This window comes from Meles meles, chromosome 8 (genome assembly GCF_922984935.1).
Source record: "Meles meles chromosome 8, mMelMel3.1 paternal haplotype, whole genome shotgun sequence".
In the NCBI taxonomy this organism is placed as follows: Eukaryota; Metazoa; Chordata; class Mammalia; order Carnivora; family Mustelidae; genus Meles; species Meles meles.
The window spans coordinates 11,583,757-11,607,728 of NC_060073.1; the positions used below are offsets into that span (position 1 = coordinate 11,583,757).

Consider the following 23,972-nt stretch of genomic DNA (forward strand, 5'->3'; position numbering starts at 1 on the left):
TTGTCAGCCGGGGGGCCAGTCTGGTTTGGTCTGCTTTCCCGCGGCTGTTTTGGGAGGGCCGCCAGGTCGGGCCTCTGACTTTCTAACCGCGCTGGCCGCGATTTCCCCTGCTCTGGACTCTTAAAGCCTAACGAGCTGCCTACTCCAACGCGGGCAGACGGCCGTCTGGAATCAAGAGCTAAGGGCTGTGGTGCGATGAGGCGCCAAGCGGGGAAGGGAACTGGGAGGATCTTGGACCCGCGAAGGAACTGGGGAAGCGGTTTGTGGAAGCCGCAGCAGTCCGGGCCTCCAACTCCGAGCCAGCTGCGAGGAGGACACCCTCAAAGAGGGCTTCCCACAGGCAGTGGCAAACTACTGAGAGTCGCTCTTCCCAACAGGAAACGACGGATGTTTTTGACTCAGGAAGAGAGACTCCAACACCGCGCCTATGCGAAACAAACGCTTCTGGGAAGAGGACTCCGCAAGCCTCCCTCCGAGCGCTGGCAGCAAGCAGACACGCCCCCAGGCGGGCTTCCCGGATCTTATTGGTTGTCTCCAGTTGGCCCCTGTCTCAATTGGTCAGTACTGCCAAGCGTCAGTTGTCACAGACACTATCCGGAACCAATCATCTCTAATCCCCACTCCGGCTCGCCTACAACATGTGAGTGACGTTCAGACGAACCAATAAGATAGGGAAAGTGAGGATGTGAAAACGAGACTCCTTCCCTTTTTCTTCCTCTCGTTCAGCAAATGGTAGCTAAGGCTGAGCCGCTGACACCAACCACCAATCCGTAAGGGCGGAACTGGGACGTACAGAAGAGTGATGGGAGGGGGTGACGTGGCAGTGACGGGATCATAAACTGAAATGAGTGGCGGAAACCCTGGCCAATCCGTGATCGAATTGGCCGGGCACTCTGCATTCTCGGGTGTTCCCGGAGCGCCGGAGACTCCCGGAAAGCACCAATGGGCTTGTACGTGAGTCTGATTGGCCTTCAGCTGAACCAATCAGTGGCGTGCCTGCAGGACGCGTCCCACCCCGGGCTCTCACTGGGCGGTGTGGGATGACAGGCCCGAGAGAAATGCCAATGTCCTAGGGGCCCTCCGCAAGTGACGCTCAGGAGCACCAATCGACTGTCTCCTTCCCGGCGGCCGAGCCCTCCTCCCGCGGCGGGCCTGGCGGGGCGGGGACGCTGCGCGGCCGCTGCTGATGCGCTAGCCGTGTGGGGCTCTCCGGGCGGCGACGGCGGCTCTCGTAGGCGGTTCCGGTCCTGTATCTCGGGGCGGCGGCGACTCATGGCGGCGACGGAGCTGAGAGGGGTGGTGGGGCCAGGGCCGGCGACCATCGCAGCTCCGGGCGGCGGCGGCACCGGTCCCCCCGTGGTGGGAGGCGGCGGCGGCCGCGGAGACTCGGGGCCAGGCCCCGGGGCCGCGCTGGGCACGGTGACCGCGGCGGCGGCGGGCGGCCCGGGCCCGGGCGCCGGGGGAGTGGCGGCTGCGGGCCCGACCCCTGCGCCGCCGGCGGGGGGCTCCGGCGGCTCGGGCGCCGGGGGTTCGGGCTCGGCTCGAGAGGGCTGGCTCTTCAAATGGACCAATTATATCAAAGGCTACCAGCGGCGGTGGTTCGTGCTGAGCAACGGGCTCCTGAGCTACTACAGGTAACTGCTTCCGGGGCGCCGTCCCCCACCGCAGCCCACAGTCCCCGCGCCGTCACCCTCTCGAGCCGGCACCGCAGCCAAGGTCGCCCCAGGCCCCTTTTCGTCACCTGCGCGCATTGACAGTCCGCGACGCGAGCCCACCACCACGAAAGTGAACGCCCCGGGTCTAACCCCTCCACCGGGGTTACCCGCCCTTGGTGCAATACCTTCCCCTCCGTCCCTGGCCTTTCCAGTTGTTTGGACAGCATCTACTCTTCCATTGTGTTTCCACCAGCACAGAGGTGCAGTGATGAATTCTGCAAGGAAAGCGCTGTTGTGGGCGCTAAGGGACGCATGTAGGAGAGCAGAGCCTAGGCATGGCTCTCCAGGAACTTGCTGTGAAAGTCCCAAGTCTTAGCTGTCTGTGCCCAGTCTCCAGAATTCAAGGTTATTAGCAGCCCTTGATGTACCCGCCGTTGTTCTCTCCACTTTCAGACACAAGGACGCCAGGCACAGGGTGGCCTTGGTATCTACCCCCTGTTTTCCTTATCTCTCCCAGACTTGGCATATGCCTTCACCTTCTGGACACCCCAGAATGGAGATGTGCACTCCAGTGCTGGTTTTATTCACACTGATCCCACCTGCCCCCCCCCCCCCCCCCCGGGAATGGTTTAGGTGGTTTATCTAGTATTTCTGGGGTCTCTTTGGTTGGTTAGGTTTAAGTTTTATTAGAAGAAGAATCCATGTCTTTGGTATGATTACTTCTGTGCCACAGTGTTTGTTATGGAGTGTTTAATATATATTTATGGTGACTCACAGTCTTGCCGTAAACTGCAGCATGCTTTTGGCTGCTTGAGTTACTAGACATATGATACTGGATTTGGGAAGGGACATAGACGTTTTCTGAGTGCTGGACAGTTTGGATAGTTTCGTTGACTCCTGACAATAACCCTGGGAGTTAGGAGATATTCCCATCTTACTGATGAGGAAACTGAGACCTAGCTGGGCAACTTTTCCAAGGTCTTAAGGAGTCAGGATTTGAAACTAGTTCTCTTCACACCAACATAACCTAAAACTCAGGTTAGTGTTACATAAATCAATCCGATAATAGAGATCATTGCTTGCCTGTAGCAAGTACGTTTCTAGACCACAGTTACTATGTGTCCTTTATACAAAATATAATTAGTCTGTTTAAGGGAGACTTTGCTTAATAAAATGGCATTTCTAATTGAAATTTTTTTATAAAGACCATCCTGTTTGAGACCCCAAACGCTGTGAAGAACAGCACACTCTTTTTCTCTTCCTCTGCAGGTAGTCATTCTGCCACCAGGAGAGTTAGAGTGAATGAATCTCTTGCATTAGCTCTTAGAGAATTTTGAGGGGGAATTGAAGGTGGGAGTTGGAGGTTGTTGAAGTAAGAACATATTCTTACCTAGTCTCTAACAGTGGAAAATGCCTTAGCACATCCTCACTGCTTCAGCTACGTTGTGAATAGTTGTGTGTGTCATTTGCATTATTATATGTTCAGAATTGATTTTAATTTTAACCATCTCTAAGTATTCATCCAGGATGATCAGTGGAGGGTTAGATCACAAGTCTGACATTTTAGTGTGTTCCAAAACTTTCCCCCTACTCAAGTCCTGCTTTCCTGTTACACTGACCGTCATTCTAATGTTCAGTTGATTCGTATCCTAACTTAGCTTGTAAGTCACTGTTAACATTGATTCCTCGTCTTCAGAAGTTGTGTCACAGTCAGCTGCAGGCCTTACTGTGTGGCCATTTTTCCTCATCCAAGCTCTTACCAGTTCCACTTTCCAGGCCATTCGATTCTTTGATCAGTTACAGCCTTAAATAATGTTGATACTGGCTGGATATTAAGAACTTAAATGTTGCGGTCCCTTCAGGTATTTGCAATCATTTTTAACTTGTCTCTTACAAGAGCTAGTGGCACCTGCCTGACTACAGATCAAACTCCTTCCAAAGCATACCAAATCACATATTGGGAAATGTGCATATGCCTGTCTTTGCCAGCTAAGATGGTCCCACCCACAAACCAACCAAGCAACAGGAACCAGGATTATCAAATCTGTGCAATGCCTTCAAAATCACACTGAAGTACTTCCTACCATCTACACTGGTAGTTTATTCTTCTTAACAGGGTTCTTTGGGTTCCCATCTCCTTAGAGTTATTTAGCTAAATTGTCATTCCTCCCACTTTTCGTGCCTCTGTAACCTGTCATCTCCTCTATATGCCTTTTATAAAATGCCGTTTTCTTTTTAACCGAGGTCAAATATTTCTTAGACCCATCCTGTGATGAACCATCCCAATGGGTTTTAGCGGGCCACTTCCCTCTTTTTACCCATCCTGTTCTTCCTTATGTACACAGTTACATGGATGTTCCATTACTTAAAACCATATGTAGAATCCCAGCTTTCCCAGACACATGGTGATAGGGCCATATAGCATTAGTTTTCCTGACTAGCTTCTGGAGATTGACTTACTGTTTTGGCTGGCCTTTTTAGGGAACTTTCTAGACAGAAAGTACTACCTAATTGATACGTAGTGACTGAAGAACGTATCTTGCACTCCAAAAATCATATCTTTCCAGCCTCTGTACTAATCATCTGTAAACATAGGTGTATCTGCGCGAACCCAAGAGCTCCTGAGTCAAGCCTGCCTTACTCCTAGGGTTCCTTGGTAGTTCTAAAAGCGCTGTGGACTTTATGGGATTTGAGAAACTCCTTAAGTTCATGAAGATGACCCAGGCAGAAGACACTCGTATAAGTGTCTGGTGAAAAGTACTAACAGATAGTGAGGAACATGGTACAAAGTCCAAGTAGCACCCTTGGAGTAGAAAGCAAGGGTGAGCTGGCCTGTCAGCTGTGGGTCTGAAATTCGGCCTGCATTATTCATAATGTAACTGAAGCTTGGGGGCGGGGGAGGCGGGGGAGGGGAGGTAAGAATAGAAAAAAACAGGGATTCACGTTACAGTGTAGCAGGTGCAGGGGGTGGAAAATGGCCCAGTCCATTGAGACCCCCCCTGGCCATCCCATACTGCTCATTTGTGCATTTGAGGAAGAAAAAACCAGTTTCATGTGACACCCTGAACAATAGCAAATCTGTCTTCCTAAGCACAGTAAACAGACTTTCTCAAACATACCAAGTCTTAGTTTCTGGAGGTGGGGTGTGTGTCATTTCTGGCATGCAGGAATTCTGGATGTGCCAGGTGTGTGGGGCTGCTTGGCGCCAGTGAAAGGGAAATGGCTCCGCTCTGCACTGTGGCAGTTGGCAAAGGACTTTGACCTCTGTATGTTCCAAGTTGGTCAGGGAAAACTGTGGTCTCAACATGCAGGTCTCTGGGCATAACCCAGCGGGTGGCGGGGAAATTAGCTCAGTCTGCAAGGTCTATGCAGTTGTGCTAGCAGCTTGGTATTTTCTGTGAAGTAGCTTGTCACCAAGTGGTGATGTAAAGTTCAAAAGTTAGGCTATTAATAGAACTGTCAGTAGAGATGGGGAAAATTTTTACACCCAATCCTCTGAGAACAGATTTGCTGAATCTTTCCTAGCTATTAATAGGATGGCTTAGGAGTTCCTACCAATAGAGGTCAGTGGATCTTTGGAGGGAGCATATTCCCCAAAGATTATACTACCTGGTGATTCTTTTATGATTATTCTTTCTTTACTCCTACAGAGAGCTAGTTATTCCTTTCACATCATTTGAGCTGTAGTCAATACTTAATACCTAAGCATCTCAGTGTACCTTGCACTGATGCAGTAGAATTCTAAGCGTAGTGTGACAACTCTTATTTGGGCTGAGTTGAGGTTGGGGAGGGGGGTTGTTCAGTATATGTGAAATGGAGCTATTCTTTCTCGGAAGGAGTGAGATTGTTATAAGAAATTTTGTTGTGTGAGTTTATAAATCACTATTTTTTTAAATTTTATTTATTCATTTGAGAGAGAGACAGAGAGAGCACAAGCAGGGGGGAGGGGCAGAAGGAGACTCCCTGCTGACCTGGGAGCCTGATGTGGGGCTTGATCCCAGGAACTGGAGATCCAGACCTGAGCTGAAGGCAGATGCTTAACCTCCTGAGCCACCCAGGCACCCCATAAATCACTATTTTAAACTTAGAACTTGCTAAGTAAGAAGTAATTCCTGACTGCAAAAAGTAGTGAGGGAACTTTTTTTGGTGTGATGGGCATGTTCTACATCTTGATTGTGAAGGTGGTTACACAGTTGTGTACATTTGTCAAAACTCACTGCATTATACAATTAAAATTGCTGAATTGACATAGCCTTCCATGAAGGCTCTTTCTGAAAAGCCGAGGGTGAGAGGAAGAGCAGAGCAATACAATCTGACTCCGAAACACCACTTAATGGCTGTGAAAGGAAATCCCTGCTGATTGTTTCTGGAATTTTAGGGAGCCATGTGAGGGAAATAGTAGAACTTACTGTTTGCTAAGGCTGCCGCATTTTCAAAAGGCTTAGAGCTACGAGAAGACAAGGAAGGTGGTGAAGATAAACCACCCATCCCCTTTCTACTTAAGCTGGTCTTTGTCTCATTATTGCAGGTCAAAGGCCGAAATGAGACACACCTGCCGTGGGACCATCAACCTCGCCACGGCCAACATCACCGTGGAGGACTCCTGCAACTTCATCATCTCCAACGGTGGCGCTCAGACCTACCATCTGAAGGCGAGCTCAGAGGTGGAGCGGCAGCGCTGGGTGACGGCCCTGGAATTGGCCAAGGCGAAGGCTGTGAAGATGCTGGCAGAGTCGGGTAGGGAGCGGAGGACACCACGTGTGGGGAGCTTCCTGTTTGCGCCTCCTCGGCACATACCTTATTTTATCCCTCACTGTCAGTCAGTTAGCACCCATCTGACTGACTCAGGCTTGTCATCATCGTGTGGCATTTCTCCCGGAGTGGTGGCTTTCACCTGCCTGCAGTTCTGCCCTGCGCGGTGTCTGGAGATGTTTCTGTGGTCGTAGCTGAGGGTTGCTGCTCCTGCGGGCATCCGGTGACTGACTAGAGGCCAGGGAGGCTGCATGGGACAGCCCTCACAACGAAGAGTGAACTGGGCCCAAACGTCAGTAGTACCGAGGCTGAGAAGCTCTGTCATAGAGGTGCAACGGGTGTCCTTTTGGCTTTAAATGCCATTTGGCTACCTTAAAATTTGGGGAAAGAAAGATTTTATTGCTAGGTCCGTCTTAAGATCATTACAGCTCGGGGCGCCTGGGTGGCTCAGTGGGTTAAAGCCTCTGCCTTCGACTCAGGTCATGATCCCAGGGTCCTGGGATCGAGCCCCGCATTGGGCTCTCTGCTCCGCAGGGAGCCTGCTTCTTCCTCTCTCTGCCTGCCTCTCTGCCTAGTTGTGATTTCTCTCTGTCAAATAAAAAAAAAAAAAAAAAAAAAAAAAATCATTACAGCTCACAGTTTGATTCTGTTGTTACTTTTTTTCTTTTTCTCCTGACATTTTCTTATAAGTATCTTCTGAGTTGAAACAATCTTTATAGGTTGCCAGAAACCTTATAGGGGATACTGTCCATGAAAAATCTTTAGTTTGCCTTAGTTTCACCAGAAAGAGTGGTATACACATGTTTTGATATTTCTTCAAGGAAAATGGTGGGATTTCCCCTGCCCCACTTGTTGATAGTTTAAGCACCCTGAGCTTGTCCACTCAGAGCTGACCGGGATGGTCACCTGCTGGCTTTTATTCATCTCTTGTTTTTCTTATCCGAGGTCATTCCCCACACTGTATTTAAAACCTGGTAAACAGTGAAAGGAATATTTACTACATTGTTGGTTTTTTTGGTAACAGGTTATATTTTGGGTTTAGTCCTGCCTCTTGAGCTAGCAGATAGGGGAGGTCTTTCCTTATTTCTTTTGTTTTGATTTTAGTGCTGATGTTCCAAAGGAAGGGACACTGCTAGGAGAGCGTTTTACAGTTGCAGGACTGATAGCGAGAGGTGCAGCGTGGCCCTCTGTTTGACCTGCCGGAGGGTCGCTTAACAGAACACCTTGCATTGCTTTCAGTGCAGGGGTGGCCTTAGTGTCAGATGAGTTCATCACAAAGTCCCTGAGCTCTCCTTTGGAAAAGGTAAATTAATGAGTCTTTTGGTGATGTGGACATTGCTTACAAAGAGCCAGCCTGCGGTTCACAGCCCGTTGCACGCAGGGCTCACCTGTTACCCACAGGATGATGGTGGTAATGATCAGCTCAGACTGGATTGGAACCTTCAAGCTTGAGTTACAAGGCTCTACAGTTCATTCCCAATCCCAGGAGCCATTTAGCTTCTCCGTCCTGTCTCCCAGGGATCATTGGTTCTGAGACTTCAGTGTGCATCAGAATGGCCTGGGCAGCTTATCCAAAGTGAGGGTTCCTTAGCCTGGCCTCACATCAGCCAAATCCATTTCTGGGGTGGGCCCAGAATGTTGGCACCTTTAATAAGCCCGGGGTTGGGAGGGTGGGGAAATTGAATGTAGATGGACAAAAGGTACAGACTTGTAGTTATAAGATAAATAAATACTGGGGATGTAACATACACCATGATGACTATAGTTTTATTTTGTTGTTTTTTTTTTTAAGATTTTATTTATTTATTTGACAGAAAGAGAGCATGAGCACAAGCAGGGGGAGTGGCAGGCAGAGAGAGAGGAAAGCCCCTGCTCCGTAGGGAGCCTGGTGCGGGGCTCAAACCCAGAACCCTGGGATCCTGACCTGAGTAGAAGACAGATGCTTAACCAACTGAGTCACCCAGATGCCCCCACACGATGAATGTAGTTAACGCTGTGTGGTATATTTGATAATTGCTGAGAGATTACATCCTAGAAGTTCCCATCACAAGGAAGAAACATTTTTGAGATGATGGAGGCTAACTAAATTTATTGTGGTGATCATTTGTCAGTATATATAAGTCAAATCATTATGCTTTGACAGTGCTCTGTGTCAGTGATGACTCAATAAAACTAGAAAGAAAAAGAAAAGCATGAGCAGAATAAATGCTTCTTGTTGTGTGTCCCAGTGGAAAAAAAAAAGGAAGAACCAGCCTGGGTGTTTGTGGTGCAGGTCACATCAGAACCCAGTCGTCTGGCAACGGCAAGCTCTCAGTGGGTCACAACGCCCAGCGCGAGGCGTGCTGGTTTACCTGGGGACAGAGTTGGTGGGCTTCCAACTCACAGCTCTGGAGTCACATAACTGGCGTCCTGTGATTCCCCTTTTGGCTGTACAGATGAGTCTGGAGATGAAGAGGCTGTGTCACAGACTGACAAAACGGAGCTGCAGAATACCCTGCGGACGCTGTCCAGCAAAGTGGAGGACCTGAGCACGTGCAACGACCTTATAGCCAAGCACGGCACGGCGCTGCAGCGTTCCCTCAGCGAGCTCGAGTCCCTGCGGCTGCCCGCCGAGAGCAACGAGAAGATCAAGCAGGTCAACGAGCGGGCCACGCTCTTTAGGATAACATCCAATGCCATGATCAACGTGAGTGCGGCTGGTGCCTGGGTCACCTTTTCGTTCTTTCCCCCAGAATGTAGTTCTCCCCATGTGCCGTGCCAGGGACCATTGGAAATGAGAAAGCGGGGAGCTGCTCAGGGGACTTAAGTTACATTGTTTGTTTCATGAACAAGACCAGGCTGTGCAGTTGGAATGACTTTCCTGCTCTGCTCACACAGTCTATGCCAACCTGGGAATTTGTTAGGAGGCCAGGGGCCCAGTCTTCCTTCTGCAGCCAGCAGGACATCTGATGGTGATGTTAGTTGAGTCCCTTAACCTCTCGCGGTTTTTGTTTGTTTTTATCTAACCCGATCCGCTGGATCTGAGAGGTCTCCATGGGTCCCTTCTGCTGTCTTGTGTGAGCTTCAAGTTGGGAGTCTTACTGTCCTTTGCTAGTGCGTTCTGGCTTACAGTGTGGTAAGTGGGGCCCGGCCAGGTACTAGTGAGAACTTGATAATACTACTTAGTCCCATCTGTAGTCCTTGATCCCAGCAGTAATTCTGAGTGATAAGACAGAATATTCAAGTTTGGGTACTTTGCTTTCAAATAGAAGGTACCAATGCTTCTATCTTATTGTGACTACAGCCTCGGGTGGCTGTGTGGACTACGTCAGCTGCCTGGGTGCAGGGCTCCAGGTAAACTCAAAGCATGGCGGGCGTTGGGATGTATTTCAGAAACTGGGTGTTAGGTGTGAAATGACTACATGATTTAAATAGCGCGGTTTCTCCTCTCCTGGTGACTGATTCTTACCTGGCGGGTTGTTTCAGTTAACTTACCCAGAGGAACACCAGGGGGTATGTTGTAAGGCAAGTGGAATGAGTATTCTGAGAAAGGGGTTACGCTGGTTTTGCCCCTGTTCAATTAAATGGGATGAAATTACCCTACCAGGGCCAGATTTTCCCTTGTCCAGGGAGCGATAGTAAGATATCTGCTTAGAAATAGTTTAGTTCACATAGCTTCTAGAGATCAAAGGTCTTTTCTCGTGACCAGGGGAACATTTAGTTTTTCTCACTTAAAACCCCTTTGTTACTCAATAGGAAGTTGTGGTAACCTTGATTTTCATATCATTTTCTTAAATGCTGAACATTTTCTTCAGTGCTCCGATTCACAGGAATCGATTCTACCAGGTAGAAGAGGCTACTTATTTTTGTCCACTTCAGGACTGCAGAAAGATCAGCTGTCTCCCAGGACCATCCTGCCCATCAGCACGAGTGCTTGTGTTTGCTTCTAATGGTTAATCGTGTGCTCTTGTTCCAAACTGTCCACTTCTTAGTGATGGCATGCCTGTTTTTCAGGTCCTCTTGTGATCAGGAAACCTCATAAATCATACAGGTCAATTCGCCAATAGTAAATAAATACACTTTTTAAATGGAACAACTCAGGCCACAGTAGTCCCCTGCCAGTGCCTGTTGCCTCTTATCCCTGCTCCATGGCAGGTTTTCTTCCCTTCTGATGTGAAAAATTAGCTAAATCAAACACCTCTTGGGGTGCCTGGGTGGCTCAGTGGGTGATCAGCTCAGGTCATGATCTCAGGGTCCTGGGATCGAGCCCCGCATCAGGCTCTCTGCTCAGCAGGGAGCCTGCTTCCCTCCAACCTTCTCTGCCTGCCTTTCTGCCCACTTGTGATCCCTGTCTGTCAATCAAATAAATAAAATCTTTAAAAAAAAAAAAAACAACAAAAAAAAACCTCTTGATAAAAAAAATTCTCATAAAACTGAAACTCAGTTTGGATTTTTCTTTTGAAAGAAAATGCTCATCTTTGTTCCTTGGGGCAGTTCTTCCTCCCCAAGTTGTAAATGTTCAGAGTTTGTGTCAAAGGGAATGATCCTTTGGCAATCAGAGGTAAGTTGTGTGTTTTCATTCTGTTCTCCCCAGTGTATTGCCTATGCCTCCTTCATAGGTGGGTGTTGCTTGAAATGAGGTTTTTATCCTTGTGTTTTTTCCTTGGTGTCTTTTCGGTGATGTCAAGGCCTTAAAATTAATCTGCTAACTTCACATCCCCAAACAGGCAAAGTTTTATCAAAGGAAGAATACGTTTTGCTCAGTTTCTTGATTGCTTAGGGCATAGCTATTCTTACCACCAAAGTGAATCTAACCTGAGAAATACATTTGATACTATTAGTGTATCCATTTGCTTATCCAGGACATCCCTGGAGCACCCTCTGTGTTCTAGGCACCGTGCTATGGGATATAAAACAAAGGTGGATACGGTCCCTGCCCTCAGGGAGATTCTTTAGTGAAAGGACAGAGAAGTGAGGGATCGTTGTAGTGTGCTAGGTGTCATGATAGAAAGGAGCACAGGCTGCTGTGGTGTATATAGGATATTGGAGGTGTTCAGCTCAGACCAGGAAGATTACAAGATAGAGAAGGTAACTCCTCAACTAAGTTCTGAAAGACCAGAGAGACTCTTCCTATGAAAAAAGGCAATATAGAGCTTGGGGGCCTGAAGTCCAACTGCTTTGTCTATCTACATAACCTGCTTCCTTTGTGAACACAGTTCCTTTTCGGTAAATGGTGATGATACCAGTAGCTGCTCAAAGAATTGTTGAAAGGCTTCTATAGATAATTAATGTAAAGGGTTCAGCGAAGTGCCTGACATAATTGCCTTTTAATAAACTTGAGTTATGATCAGTATTCTTAAAAGAAATGAGGGGGAAGAACTGATCTGGGTATGGATGTGGCTTATGCAGATCCCTTCCCTCTCTCCCAGTATGAAAACTAATTGACTGCTAGAATAAGGAAGTAGCTAGAGATAAGGCTGGCCGGGGATTAAGTGTGGGGGAGGGGATGGGGTACAGATCCTACTAAATGGGCTTGGTAGAGTGGATTAGAAGGGGATAAGACCGATTTTGATGCAGGCTTAACTATAATAGCTAACGCCTTATTGAACGCTTACTGTGAGCCTCAGATTTCTAAGTGCTTTACAGGTAAAGCGACAACTCTGAGACAGTTGCTGTGGTGGTTCTTTGTTTACATACGAGGCACAGATAGTTAAATAAATAACTTGCCCCAAATTGCATAGCTAGATAGTGGGATGGAGCTGTGATTAGAGCCCCAACAATGGAACTCCTCTGAGTCTGGAGGATGGAAAAATGTGTACACAGATCCCAGAAATGTTAAAGAAGAATCAGTAGGACTTGATAATTGGAAGTGGAGAGGGAAGAAAAATGTAAGAATCAAGGGTGCCTCCTAATTTCCTGGCTTGGGCAGGGGAAAGGGCCGTGGTACTCTTCTTGGTGTGGAGAACAAACACCAAAGGGAGAGGTAGGGTCAGAAAGGGAACAATGGTGAGTTCACTCTGGGACCCTGGGATTTTGAGATTACTTTGAACCGTTGGATAGACAATTGGGTACCCTGTCTCTGTGAATGCAGAGCTGGAATTACTGATTTTGTAGACATTAGCCTATAGGCAAAGGTTGAAACCATGGGAGTAGATGTTTTCTGTTTACTTTTTAGTTTCTCCTTAACAGGGCATAGACTTTTAAGCTTGCATTGCTTCCTTCCTTCATTATTTATTAAGCAGACTTTATCAGGCTCCTACAATGTACAAAGCAACTAAGTTAGGAGCTGTATATAAATAAGATATAAATGGTATGTTCAGGTTGCTTCGAATCCACCTGGAGAGACAGAAAATCAGTTACAATGCCACTGTGGATGGTATAAAACAGAAGTGTGTGCAAAGTGCTATGGAAATGCAGAGGAGAGATTGGCTGCTTATGAAATCATCATATAAGAAGGAACATTTGCCATAGATCTTAAAGAAGAAAGAGGACTTGGCCAAGTTGAGGAAGTGGGTAGGTAAAGGCATTCCTGGCAAAGCAATTAGCGTATGCTTGTGGCAAGCATGCCTGGGAGAGCAGGTCAGTGTGGCGCCACTTTCCGGCGCAGGAGCAAGTCCAGCTGCCTGGGGAGGAGGATACAAGGCAGGTGGTGGCCGTACCTGAAAGGCCCTTGACATTCAACCCAATAGTTAGGTTCCCAGTGGGGAGCCCGGGAAGGGGGTAATATGAGCAGGTCTGTGTTTTGTCTGTAGATCCCTTCTTTGATGCCTCATGTAGGCTTCTGGTTTTTAAGGTCAGTGTTTCTCTTTGTGACCAAAATAAAATTTGTGACCAAAATAAAAACCAGCTGCTTTCCCCCATTTTGATCTAATTCAGGGCAGATTCCCTTTTCTCGGTGTCTGAATTCCTCAGCTTTAGGTGACCTGAGTGTGGTCAGGAATGTATTGAAAGCAAGTTATCCTCTGCTTGTCCTCATCTTTCTTTTAGTCAGTAGATTGCTGTTTTCGGTTCAGTTCACACAGGTGGCCTTCGCGACATTGCCACAATACCTTGTCTGGGTTTACTGCTCACTCGGCATTTGTTTCGTCTTCATGACCAGGAATATATAAAGGAACCATGACAGCCATGTCCGGTTTTTTTCCCTGGGGCTGACCTTGATTGCATCACGGAGCTGGCTGTCCCTGATACTGTGGAATAAAAATGAGTCTTTCACTGTAATTTGCGAAAGTTCCTAGAATATGGTTACTTAACAGGCTCACAGAGGCCGAGGGAACTCTCTGACTAGTTGGGTTGAGCATAACTCTTTCTCCATACAGGCCTGCAGAGATTTCCTCATGTTAGCCCAGACCCATAGTAAAAAGTGGCAGAAGTCCCTTCAGTATGAAAGAGACCAGCGTATCCGGCTGGAAGAGACCCTGGAACAGCTGGCAAAGCAACACAATCACCTGGAGAGGGCCTTCCGGGGGGCTACGGTGCTGCCGGCGAACACCCCTGGCAGCGCTGGTTCTGGGAAAGGTAAGTCGCCTGGCTCTGGGGTGGCCTGTTCAGATAGGAGCCTGGTGGTTTTCTGCCATTGATAGCAGACCTGCAGACTCTCCAGGATCAGGGACTTCTGTGCCAGGGAATGGGAGCTGTTTACATCTCCTGCCATGTGTTGCTGTGCGGTAGTCACAGTGTGGTCAAGATCCTGCTGGGCCGGGTTTTCGTAAATTGAGCCAAAGTAAACGAATGGCCTTCCTTCTCCTTGCAGATCAGTGCTGCTCTGGCAAAGGAGACATGAGTGACGAGGATGATGAGAATGAGTTTTTTGATGCTCCTGAGATCATCACCATGCCTGAAAATTTGGGCCACAAGTAAGTTGTCCTTGACTCCCGCCAAAAAGAACACATCCAGCCATCAGAGTTGAGAAATGTTTCAATGGGACTGTCATAGTTATCAGTGTTATCTAAGATCTGGACTCTTTTCCTTAAATGAGTGGAAAACTCTCACCTTTTTTCCATGAGCGAGTTCTCCAGAGATATTTGAATTCATGCATATTCTAATCTAAGTGATGTCGTTCACTTACCCATTACTAACTTCGTGCACTGTGCTTTGCACTCCACTTCGTAGAGACCTGGCGAGGACCAAACTCTAGCTGTTGATCCTTGTTCTAATTCCCATATGTTTCCCACCTGTGTAGACGTACTGGCAGCAACATCAGTGGAGCCAGCAGTGACATCAGCCTGGATGAACAGGTAACATTCAGTCGGGAGCCATCGGATGGGTGACCTGAGCGGGATTCTCCAGGATTTGCGTGTAAAGCCCTTGTGAGAAACAGAAAATGCTCATTCTTTTTTAAGATGGGGGAAGGGAAGCATATAAATACCGGGTTTTCTGTTCTTTGTGGGTGATTGAATGGCTTTGTTTTGCCCTTAGTACAAGCATCAGCTGGAGGAGACCAAGAAGGAGAAGAGAACTAGAATACCATACAAGCCAAACTATAGCCTCAATTTGTGGAGCATCATGAAGAACTGCATTGGGAAAGAACTCTCCAAGATCCCCATGCCGGTGAGGCTCTCGCACACCTGCACTCTGCCGGGAGGGCCTCTCAGGCCACAGCGGGAAGAGTGCTCCTGTGACAGCCCCACACGCTTGAGAGGCGGTTCGTGTGTGGTGTGGCCTTTGTTACCTTTATCGTCATAAAGTGCCCCTTAAATTAGCTGCTTAATGTAGCCTGTGGATCTGGTGTGTTTCCAGATCATGTCGAATCAGATGCATTTGTTGATTGACGTTTATGAGCAGATTCCTAAGCTCGACATGCTGGGGGCATGCACAGATAAATGCAGCATAGTCTCCGTGTTCAAAAAGCATGTAGTTTAAAGGAGACAGACATGAAACAGGTAGAAAATTTTACTCTCTACGGTAGTGTTACGGGAAGTACTAGCCATACACAGGCTTGGGGAGCATAGAACAAAGACAGTCCGTTCTGTCTGGGAAGATGACGACCATCTCCATGGTGAGGGCTGACCTCCCTGCCTCCCTTCCTGCCCTCCTCCAGTCTGTCCACACTGTTGCCAAAATGGTCTTTTTAAAATCACAAATGTAGGCATGTCACTCCTTAGCCTAAAATCTTTAACTGAATCCTTCTTTGCTTTGAGGGTGGTCCAGATTCCTTAGTGGGCCTGACACTTCTCCTTTGGACCAGGCTCCACCCACAGTGCTGATCTAGTCATTCACAGTTACTTTCAGGTGTGCTAGAGGCATCTTGGTTTCTCCCCCCAGGGCATTTGTGCAGACTGCTCTCTCTGCCCAGACTTTCATCAGCTCCCTGTGCACGCACATGGTGGCTAATCGCCTTGAGGATTCAGCTACAGCATTATGTCTGTTAACAAGCTTTCACCCATGCATCTGGATGGGGTGAGAAGGCTCTCCCTTGTGTCCCAGCAGGTTCCATTGCTCAGTCATTACACAAGCATTTACTGAGCTGCCTCCTGTCTGCCTGGTGTTGTACCCGTGTATCAGTTATGTTTAGGATCAATTTAAAGAAACAAATCCAAAATCTGTTTGTCTAAACCCAGGGTCAGCAAACTATGAGCCTCAAGGCCACATCTGGTGGCCATCTATGTAGCCTGCAAGCTAAGAATAGTTTTTGTATTTTTACATATCTCAAAAGAATAAAAAAGATAATATTTCGTGATGTGAAATTTATATAAAATGTAGATTGTGTCCCGTATGTTTTATTGGAACATGGTGATGCTCGTTCATGCATGTATTGTCTGTGGCTGCCTTCATCCTACAGCAGTAATGTTGAGCAGCTGTGACAGGGGCCATATGGCACATATGGTCATATGGCAGTGTCATATGGGATAGTAAATATTTCGGCTTTGAGGGTCATATAAATATTTACTATCTAACCTTTTATAGAAAAAGCTGGCCAACTCCTACCTTGAGCAAATACTAGCCTAAGTCATTCTCCTGTTAAAGTCCAGAAGTAGGGGATCCCAGGCTGGGACCATACTCCACGCTCTTGGGACCAGGCTTCTTTCTATCCTGTTGCTCTTCTATCTGTGGCCTCGGTTCCTGGGTCTGACATGGCTGCTCTAGTGGAGCCCATCAGAGTCTCATCCCAGTCAGCAGGAAGAAGGGAAGAGAAGGGTGTGCCCTGTCTGCGAAGAGTACTTCCTGGAAATTGCATGAACTACTTTCACTTTGGTCTCTTTGGCCAGAACTTAGATGGCCACAGGTGGCAGGGAGGACTCCTACCTTCAGTGGCGTGGCTTACTTAAACACGGGGGGGCAGGGGGGTTTCTGTTTTTTGCAGAAGAAGGGAAGAATGGAGAGTAGGGGTAGCATACAGAAATACGGAAAGTATTCTTCTCCCCTCTTGGATCTTATGGACCAGTGTGTGGCTTCTGCTTCTCCATAGACTGTGTTCCTCATGGGCAGAGACTGTGTCTTACTGCCCTTCGTATCTTTGTTGCTTAGCCAGTGCCTGGCACATGTATACCAGTTAGGAAACGTCGAAGTCATTAATTAACTGGGTCTTAGAAAACCAGTTGATTCATAGGTTAAGTGTGTAGGATTTCTGTTAGAAAAGTGTTGACCTCCGGACAAGTAAAGGCCATGGGTTAGCACCCTAGAGACACACAAAATTACTGGTTTACTGGGGGCCTGAAAAGAAGTCTCACTTTTCTGGTGCCTTGCAGAAAGTAGTGGGAGGTGGGCTGGAAAGGCGGGTCACTGCCGCCTCAGAAGTGCAGTTCTTGCTTAGAAATAACTTCTGCGTCTACGTGACCTCTCTGTCTCCTTTACCATTAGTTCCTTGTTGACATTGCCACTAGGGTGTGCAGTCCTATACCTGTTTGCCCAAAGCTCGAGTCCTCGCCCTTTGCCTGCCCTGTGGGGCGTCACAGGAGAGCTGGTTCCTCCAGGCTGTTTCTCAGGTTCTGTGCCTTGGCAGCTGGCTGCGCTCCACCAGTGCAAGGCACCAGTAGGAGTTGTGGGGGAGGGGGTTGGCGGGGAGAGGAAGGGAGGGACCCTGGCCGTGCATTCTCCTGGGCAGCGCTTTGACAGTGGCTGCATGGCTCTGGTTTCCACTGGACAGGCTCCCTGAGGCTCCAGCTGCTGCTGGGTGCCTCGCCTCTGGGCCATGGTTCTACCACTTGCTTCTCTTTGTTCCTCCAGCCCCGTGCCCACGGCCTCCTGCTGTTGTGATCTCTAAGTTCTCTTTTTCGGCTGCTGAGTGTCTACCAGCTGTGTACTGAATTCCCTCCTTCCTTCTGCTTTAAATTTGCAGGTTCATTTGTTTCCCTGCTGGGCCTCTGGCTGATAAAATGACCAATATGAAAAGCTGGGCGCCTTTAGAGAAACTGTGGTTCCTGGGACAGTGATTGGGGGCCAGGGCTGCGTGTGTGTAAAGAACAGCGAGGGCTTAAGGATGCACTGATTCCAGGCCCAGGATGTGCCCATATGTCTTGTAGCCATCAGTGGAGTGCACTCTTCGTCCCATGTTCCTCAACACGCATGGAAGCGTTACTTCGTGTTGCCTGAAATTCTGCCCATGAGAGATTTTGTCAACATAGTTTCTAAGTACCTTCTGTAAAAAAGACTCCGAGGATTAGAGCTGTGTTAGTCCATTACCCCTCAGTGTGCATTTTTTCTTCTGCTGTTTTTCTCAAGTGTCTCTCAGCATCAAGAAGATGGTTTTGGAGTATGGCGCCCTATTTTAGTTGAGGCAGGTTAGATCCTACTGCCCAAAAGAGGAGTGGTTTTTTTTGTTTTGTTTTGTTTTTTTTTAAAGATTTTATTTATTTGATAGAGAAAGAGAGAAGTCATAAGTAGGCAGGCAGAGGTGGGGGTGGGGTGCGGTGGGGTGGGGGAAGCAGGTTCCCTGCTGAGCAGGGAGCCCAATGCGGGGCTCGATCCCAGGACTCCAGGAATCATGACCTGAGCTGAAGGCAGAGGCTTAACCTACTGAGCCACCCAGGTGCCCCCCCCCTTTTTTTTTAAGATTTTATTTTATTATTTATTTGAGAGAGAGGGAGAAGAAGAGGGAGAAACAGACTCCCCACTGAGTGTTGAGCCCAATGTGGGGCTTGATTCCAGGACCCTGAGATTATGACCGGAGCCAAAGGCAGACATTTAACCGACTGAGGCACCCAGCCACCCCCAAAAGGGAAGTGTTCTGTTGTTGGTCCAGTGACTCTGTGTTCACTGGGAAATTTTCACAGAGATGCTGGGTATATTTCTCAGAGAAAAAGCAGGCCGTAGCCTGTATTTCATTTTTTAAATGTATACATGTATAGACATAAACATGGCAGTATAATGGGTATCTTTGGGTAATGCCATCTCAGGTAAATTTTTTCCTTTTTAAAGTTTGTTGTAGTAAAAAATTACAAGACACTTCACGATTGGGAGGGGAATAAATATTGGGGTACTATGTGGCTCAGAGGTTGGTGGGTAGGAGGTTCGACAAAAATTCAGAAAAAGAGTTGGGACCACAGGAAAGAGAAGTGTTTTTGTTTGTTTTAACTGAAATATTGCTCTAGGCCAGCTCAATCAATAGAAAGGGAATTGTTTTCCTCTTCCCTCTGTTCTTTGGATTCAGAACTCAGGCTAATGATATGCAGGCTTGTTCAGCGAGATTGCTGTATTGTAAAGCTAAAGTAAGCTTTGTGGGCTAGCCTGTAAAGCTAACCTGTTTTTATAGTAATTTTTTGAGTAGTAAAGTCATCTTAAATCCCAAACAGTCAACTTAGAAGCTAATTCTTTTTCGGGAGATGGAGAGATAATGTCTCTTTTGTTCACTTCTCTCTCTACCAGTGGGTAGTATAGGATCTGGCACACATGAGAGCTCAATAAATATTTGTGGAATGCATAAGGGAACAAATGAACGAATGAACATTTCCCCTATAGAAGCACACATAAACTTGCTTCATCCTATGGTTGAGAGCCCTAAGTTGGCTCTGAAACTTGAAAGGCAGAAACACTCGAAGCCCCCAGTCAGCCCTGATGATGAGCACTCCTGTCCAGAACACAACTGCCCAGCCTCAGAGAAGAAACCAGAATCCTGGCCTAATGTAGAACTGAATCAGTAATTAGCAATTGAGGGGTACTTGGGTGGCTTAGTTAAGTGTCTGCCTTTAGCTCAGGTCATGATCCCAGGGTCCTGGGATCAAGACCTGCATCGGGCTCCTTGCTCAGTGGGAATGGGCTTCTTCCTCTCCCTCTGCTCCTCCCCCCACTCCTGCTCACACTCTCTCACCCCCATCCCCCAAAAATCTTAAGAAAAAAATTAGCATTGTCTCATCCAGGAGTAAGAAGCTAACTTTTGTAATGTTTTCTTTTCACCAGTCAGGACAAGCCTGTACTTAAAATTCACCACCCTTTCTTTTCTTCCTCAAGAATTTTAAATACCTCACTTCATCTCTGGGTATACTTGTGCTAAAATACATTTCTCCTTTTATTCGTTCTTTCTATACCTATTTGATGATGGTTTCCTGTACGTGAGGCATCGATGGCTCTCGGATATGCAGGGATGAACAAAGAGGCACAGTTCCCATCTCAAAGAGTTTACAGTCAGTGAAGTAAATGAAAACATTGATTTATACCACTCATGTACATGGACAGTTGACCAGGGAGGGTGCGTCACTTGTAGGTTAGATCTTAGAGCTGGTCTCCTGAGCAAAGGCCTGTTTTCTTCCCAGTGATTTGCTTTATCATCTTAACATCTTGATATGTCTCTCTACCTGCAAAAACATTCAACTGTCTCTTATAGATGTGTGGGCAAAGTTTTTAAATCTGTTCTTTTCCTGACAGGTGAACTTTAATGAGCCCTTATCCATGCTTCAGCGCCTTACTGAAGATCTGGAATACCACGAGCTGTTAGACCGAGCTGCAAAATGTGAGAACTCTCTAGAACAGCTCTGTTATGTTGCAGCTTTCACCGTGTCCTCCTACTCCACTACTGTCTTCCGTACCAGCAAGCCATTCAACCCACTCCTTGGGGAGACTTTCGAGCTGGACCGATTAGAGGAGAATGGGTACCGATCCCTCTGTGAGCAGGTAAAGGGGCTTCAGGACCGGGACACATATGCTTTGAAGAAAGGGATCATTTTGGTTGATGCCTCTAGGTGTTACTTTTGCAGAAATTCTAGTCCCTGTCATCCCAGACTGCCTTCTTTTCCTTTAGGGCTTCAACACTGGAGGCCCTGGTATTCACCTACTGTTGTGGATATACAAATGTCAAGTGTGCATTTTGGGTGTTTATCACCAATTCACAGGCAGAATCTTTTCCTTCTCCTCTCCTCCGTCTTAATTTGAACCACTGATTTCTCCAAGGTGAGTCATCATCCCCCTGCTGCTGCACACCATGCCGAGTCCAAAAATGGCTGGACGCTGCGTCAGGAAATCAAGATCACCAGCAAGTTCCGAGGCAAATACCTCTCCATCATGCCCCTCGGTAAGGCTGCCAACTGTGTAAGAAGGAAAGATTTTCTGGCTGGAAAGAAGTGGTCCCTGGTTTGACAGTCAGGAGACTGGAAGTCTGATTTGGGTACTGAACCTTAACTCGCCAGCTCTGGGCAGGTCATTTCACTTCTTAGCTGTCAAATGAGTGAGGAGGCATGAGATTTTTTAAGGGTCCATCCAGTCATCAATGCTTCTTAGTTATATCTAATCTTTAAGTATCATTTTAGATAAGTATCATTTTAGAATATAAAATCTGGCATGCTTAAAACTCTATCTCTTAACCAGTGTTGTTGCCCCCACTACTCTAGCAATCAGCTTCACTCCATAAATTATAACTCCTGTGACTGCAAGGTTAGGTTTCTTGGGCGGTCCCTTCCCTTTTTTTCTCCTTTCTCCCCTCTCTCTTCCACCACTGGAAAGGTGAGGTATCATTTAGGTAATGGTTGAACTCCAGGTAAGAGGAAACTTCATTTAAAAGATCTTACCGGATTACAAGTTAATTGTGCACCAACATCAAAAAGATCAGGCCTGGGAATAGGAATCCTAATATGCAGTATTAGGATTAGTAAAGTCTGTACTTTAGGGGAAATGAAGTTACAAAGTGTTGTAGTGAATCTCGAGGTTCTCTTGAACCAGAGCAGCCACATTTGGCTGTGCGTGTCCAGAAGAGTGAATGCTGAAAAAGATACAGAGCAGACAGAGAGAAGCCAAATAGCTGCCCAGAGACAGAGCGGTCAGTAACTGCCTGAGCTCCTAGTGGCCTTCCATTTCCTGGTTCTAGTCTGTCATGAGGTGTGGCCTTAGTGCTGCGTTAGAATCATCTTCTTTAGTAAATTCCCCTTTCCTCTCAGAAATACAAAATGTAGCAGGTATAGAAATGAGAAAGTGTCTAGAAAATAAAAATTAGCTAGAAAACAAGTGCAGGAATGTTTGTAATATATTAAAAGAAGAAAAGAAACAGGAGTGTTAGCTTTACCACCTCGTGGCTGATAGGCAAAAGACTCTTAGACGAAAAGGTCAGAGTGGTTTTGGTCTTGATGTTCACTGAGGACCTTAGAAAAGGTTCAAATTGCTAACTGTCTTTGATGCTAACAATTTCAGAAGTATCTGGTTAAGAGTAGTTAAGCTTGGGGTGTTCTAACCTGATGTGCAGAACTAGGATGTCAGTGGTCATATTGCAATATGACTTTTACCCATGGAGAAGTTGGAGGCCCCCTGAGGATCTCCAAAGGGATGGGTTATTTTTAACTCTAAGGAGGGTTGTATACATTTTAAAAGTAGCAATAGGGGTGCCTGGGTAGCTCAGTCGTTAAGCATCTGCCTTCACTCAGGTCCTGGGATCGAGCTGGTGTAGAGCTCCCTGCTCAGTGGGGAGCCTCCTTCTCCCTCTCCCTCTGTAGCTCCCCTTGCTTGTTCTCTCTCTCTCTCGACAAATAAATAAATCTTTAAAAATCTTTAAAAAGAAAAGATTCAAATTTATGTACATAGTATTTATTTACTTGTTTTAAGTTTTTTATTTTTAAGTAATAATTTAATAGATAATTTTCTCTACACCCAGTGTGGGGCTCAAGCTCACACCTGGAGATCAAGAGCTCCATGCTCCACCAACTGAGCCAGCCGGGGCCCTAAAAAGACACATTTCAATGGGTGTTATTTTACAGTGTTGGCTCTCTCTAACCCAAGGAGAATCACGATTAGGGAATATGAATGAAACAACCAGTCATCCTGTTGATCTCTGTGTCATTAACACTACGGGGCTCCGTGAATCTTTTTTTTTTTTTTTTTTTTTTTTTAAAGATTTTATTTATTTATTTGACACAGAGAGATCATAAGTAGGCAGAGAGGCAGACAGAGAGAGTGAGAGGGAAGCAGGCTCCCTGCTGAGCAGAGAGCCCGATGTGGGACTCGATCCCAGGACTCTGAGATCATGACCTGAGCCGAAAGCAGCAGCTTAAACCACTGAGCCACCCAGGCGCCCTAGAGTGATTACTTATAATCAATTACTGATTAGGTAGGATTTATATCTACCATTTTTGTTTTTTGAGTTTTTTGTTTTTTGTTTTCTATATATCTTCTTTTTTTGTTCCTGTCTTCCTCTACTAGTTCCTTCTTTTGTGTTAAATTAGATATTTTTCTAGTTTACCATTTTAATCCTGTTATGTCTTTTACTATATTTTTAAAGGTATTTTTGTAGTGGTTATCCTGGGTAGTATAGTTAATATCTAAGTATCTTGTTCAGATTAATACTAATTTAATTTCAATAGACACAAAAACTTTGCAACTATATAGATCCAGTACTTTTTCCTCCTTTGTGTTTTTATTTTTATGTAAATTATGTTTTATACATTATAATCCCATCTGCATAGTTTTATGATTTGCTTTATAGTTGTGTCTTTTAAATCATACAGCAGAAAAAAGTTGCAAGCAAAAAATACATTTATACTGTTATTTTTTTAATACTGTAATTATCATTACCTTTCTTGGTCTCTCTTTTTTTTTTTTAAGATTTTATTTATTTGAGAGAGAGAAAGAGAGAGTGGGCATGGGGAGGGGGAGGGATAGAGGGAGAAGCAGACTCCATGCTGAGTAGGGAGCCCGATGTAGGGCTCAATCCTGGGACCTGGGGATCATGACCTAAGCCGAAGGCAGATAATTAACTAAGCCACCCAGGTTCCCCTTACTGGTCTCTTCTTAATGGAGATTTAAGTTGCTATCCAGTATCTTTTCAATTCAGCCTGAAAGACTTCCTTTAGTATATGTCTTGAAGGGAAGATCTGCTAGCTATGAATTCTTTAAGCTTTTGTTTGTCTGAAATGTCTTAAATTCTTTGTTTATGAAGGATAGTTTTGCTGGCTATAGAATTCTTGGTTTGATAAATTTTTTTCTTTCAGCATTATTGGATATGTCATCCTGTTGCCTTCTGGCCTCGGAAGTTTCTGATAATCTTACTGAGGATCGTGTAAATGTGATGCATCACTTCTGTCTTAGTGTTTTCCAGATTCTTGCTTTGTCTTTCAGTACTTTGATTATGATGGGTTCTGGCGTGGCACTCTTTGAGTTTATCCTGTTGGAGTTCAGTGATTATGTAGATTGATGTTTTTCATCAAATTTGGAATTTGGGGCCATTATTTATTTATT

General features: G+C 46.3%; 1 protein-coding gene across 1 annotated transcript in view; it reads left to right on the top strand.

Annotated features, from left to right (window-relative positions):
- Positions 1-1,136: 1,136 nt before the first annotated feature.
- The window catches only part of LOC123948509 (oxysterol binding protein), a 33,692-nt gene continuing 10,856 nt past the window's right edge, over positions 1,137-23,972 (top strand). The window contains exons 1-9 of the mRNA XM_046015691.1: positions 1,137-1,634; positions 6,184-6,392; positions 8,843-9,093; positions 13,703-13,901; positions 14,137-14,239; positions 14,566-14,620; positions 14,802-14,933; positions 20,184-20,429; positions 20,706-20,826. Of these exons, the coding sequence (XP_045871647.1) occupies positions 1,273-1,634; positions 6,184-6,392; positions 8,843-9,093; positions 13,703-13,901; positions 14,137-14,239; positions 14,566-14,620; positions 14,802-14,933; positions 20,184-20,429; positions 20,706-20,826 (1,678 nt within the window). The 5' untranslated portion in view covers positions 1,137-1,272. The remainder of the gene's footprint in view (positions 1,635-6,183; positions 6,393-8,842; positions 9,094-13,702; positions 13,902-14,136; positions 14,240-14,565; positions 14,621-14,801; positions 14,934-20,183; positions 20,430-20,705; positions 20,827-23,972) is intronic.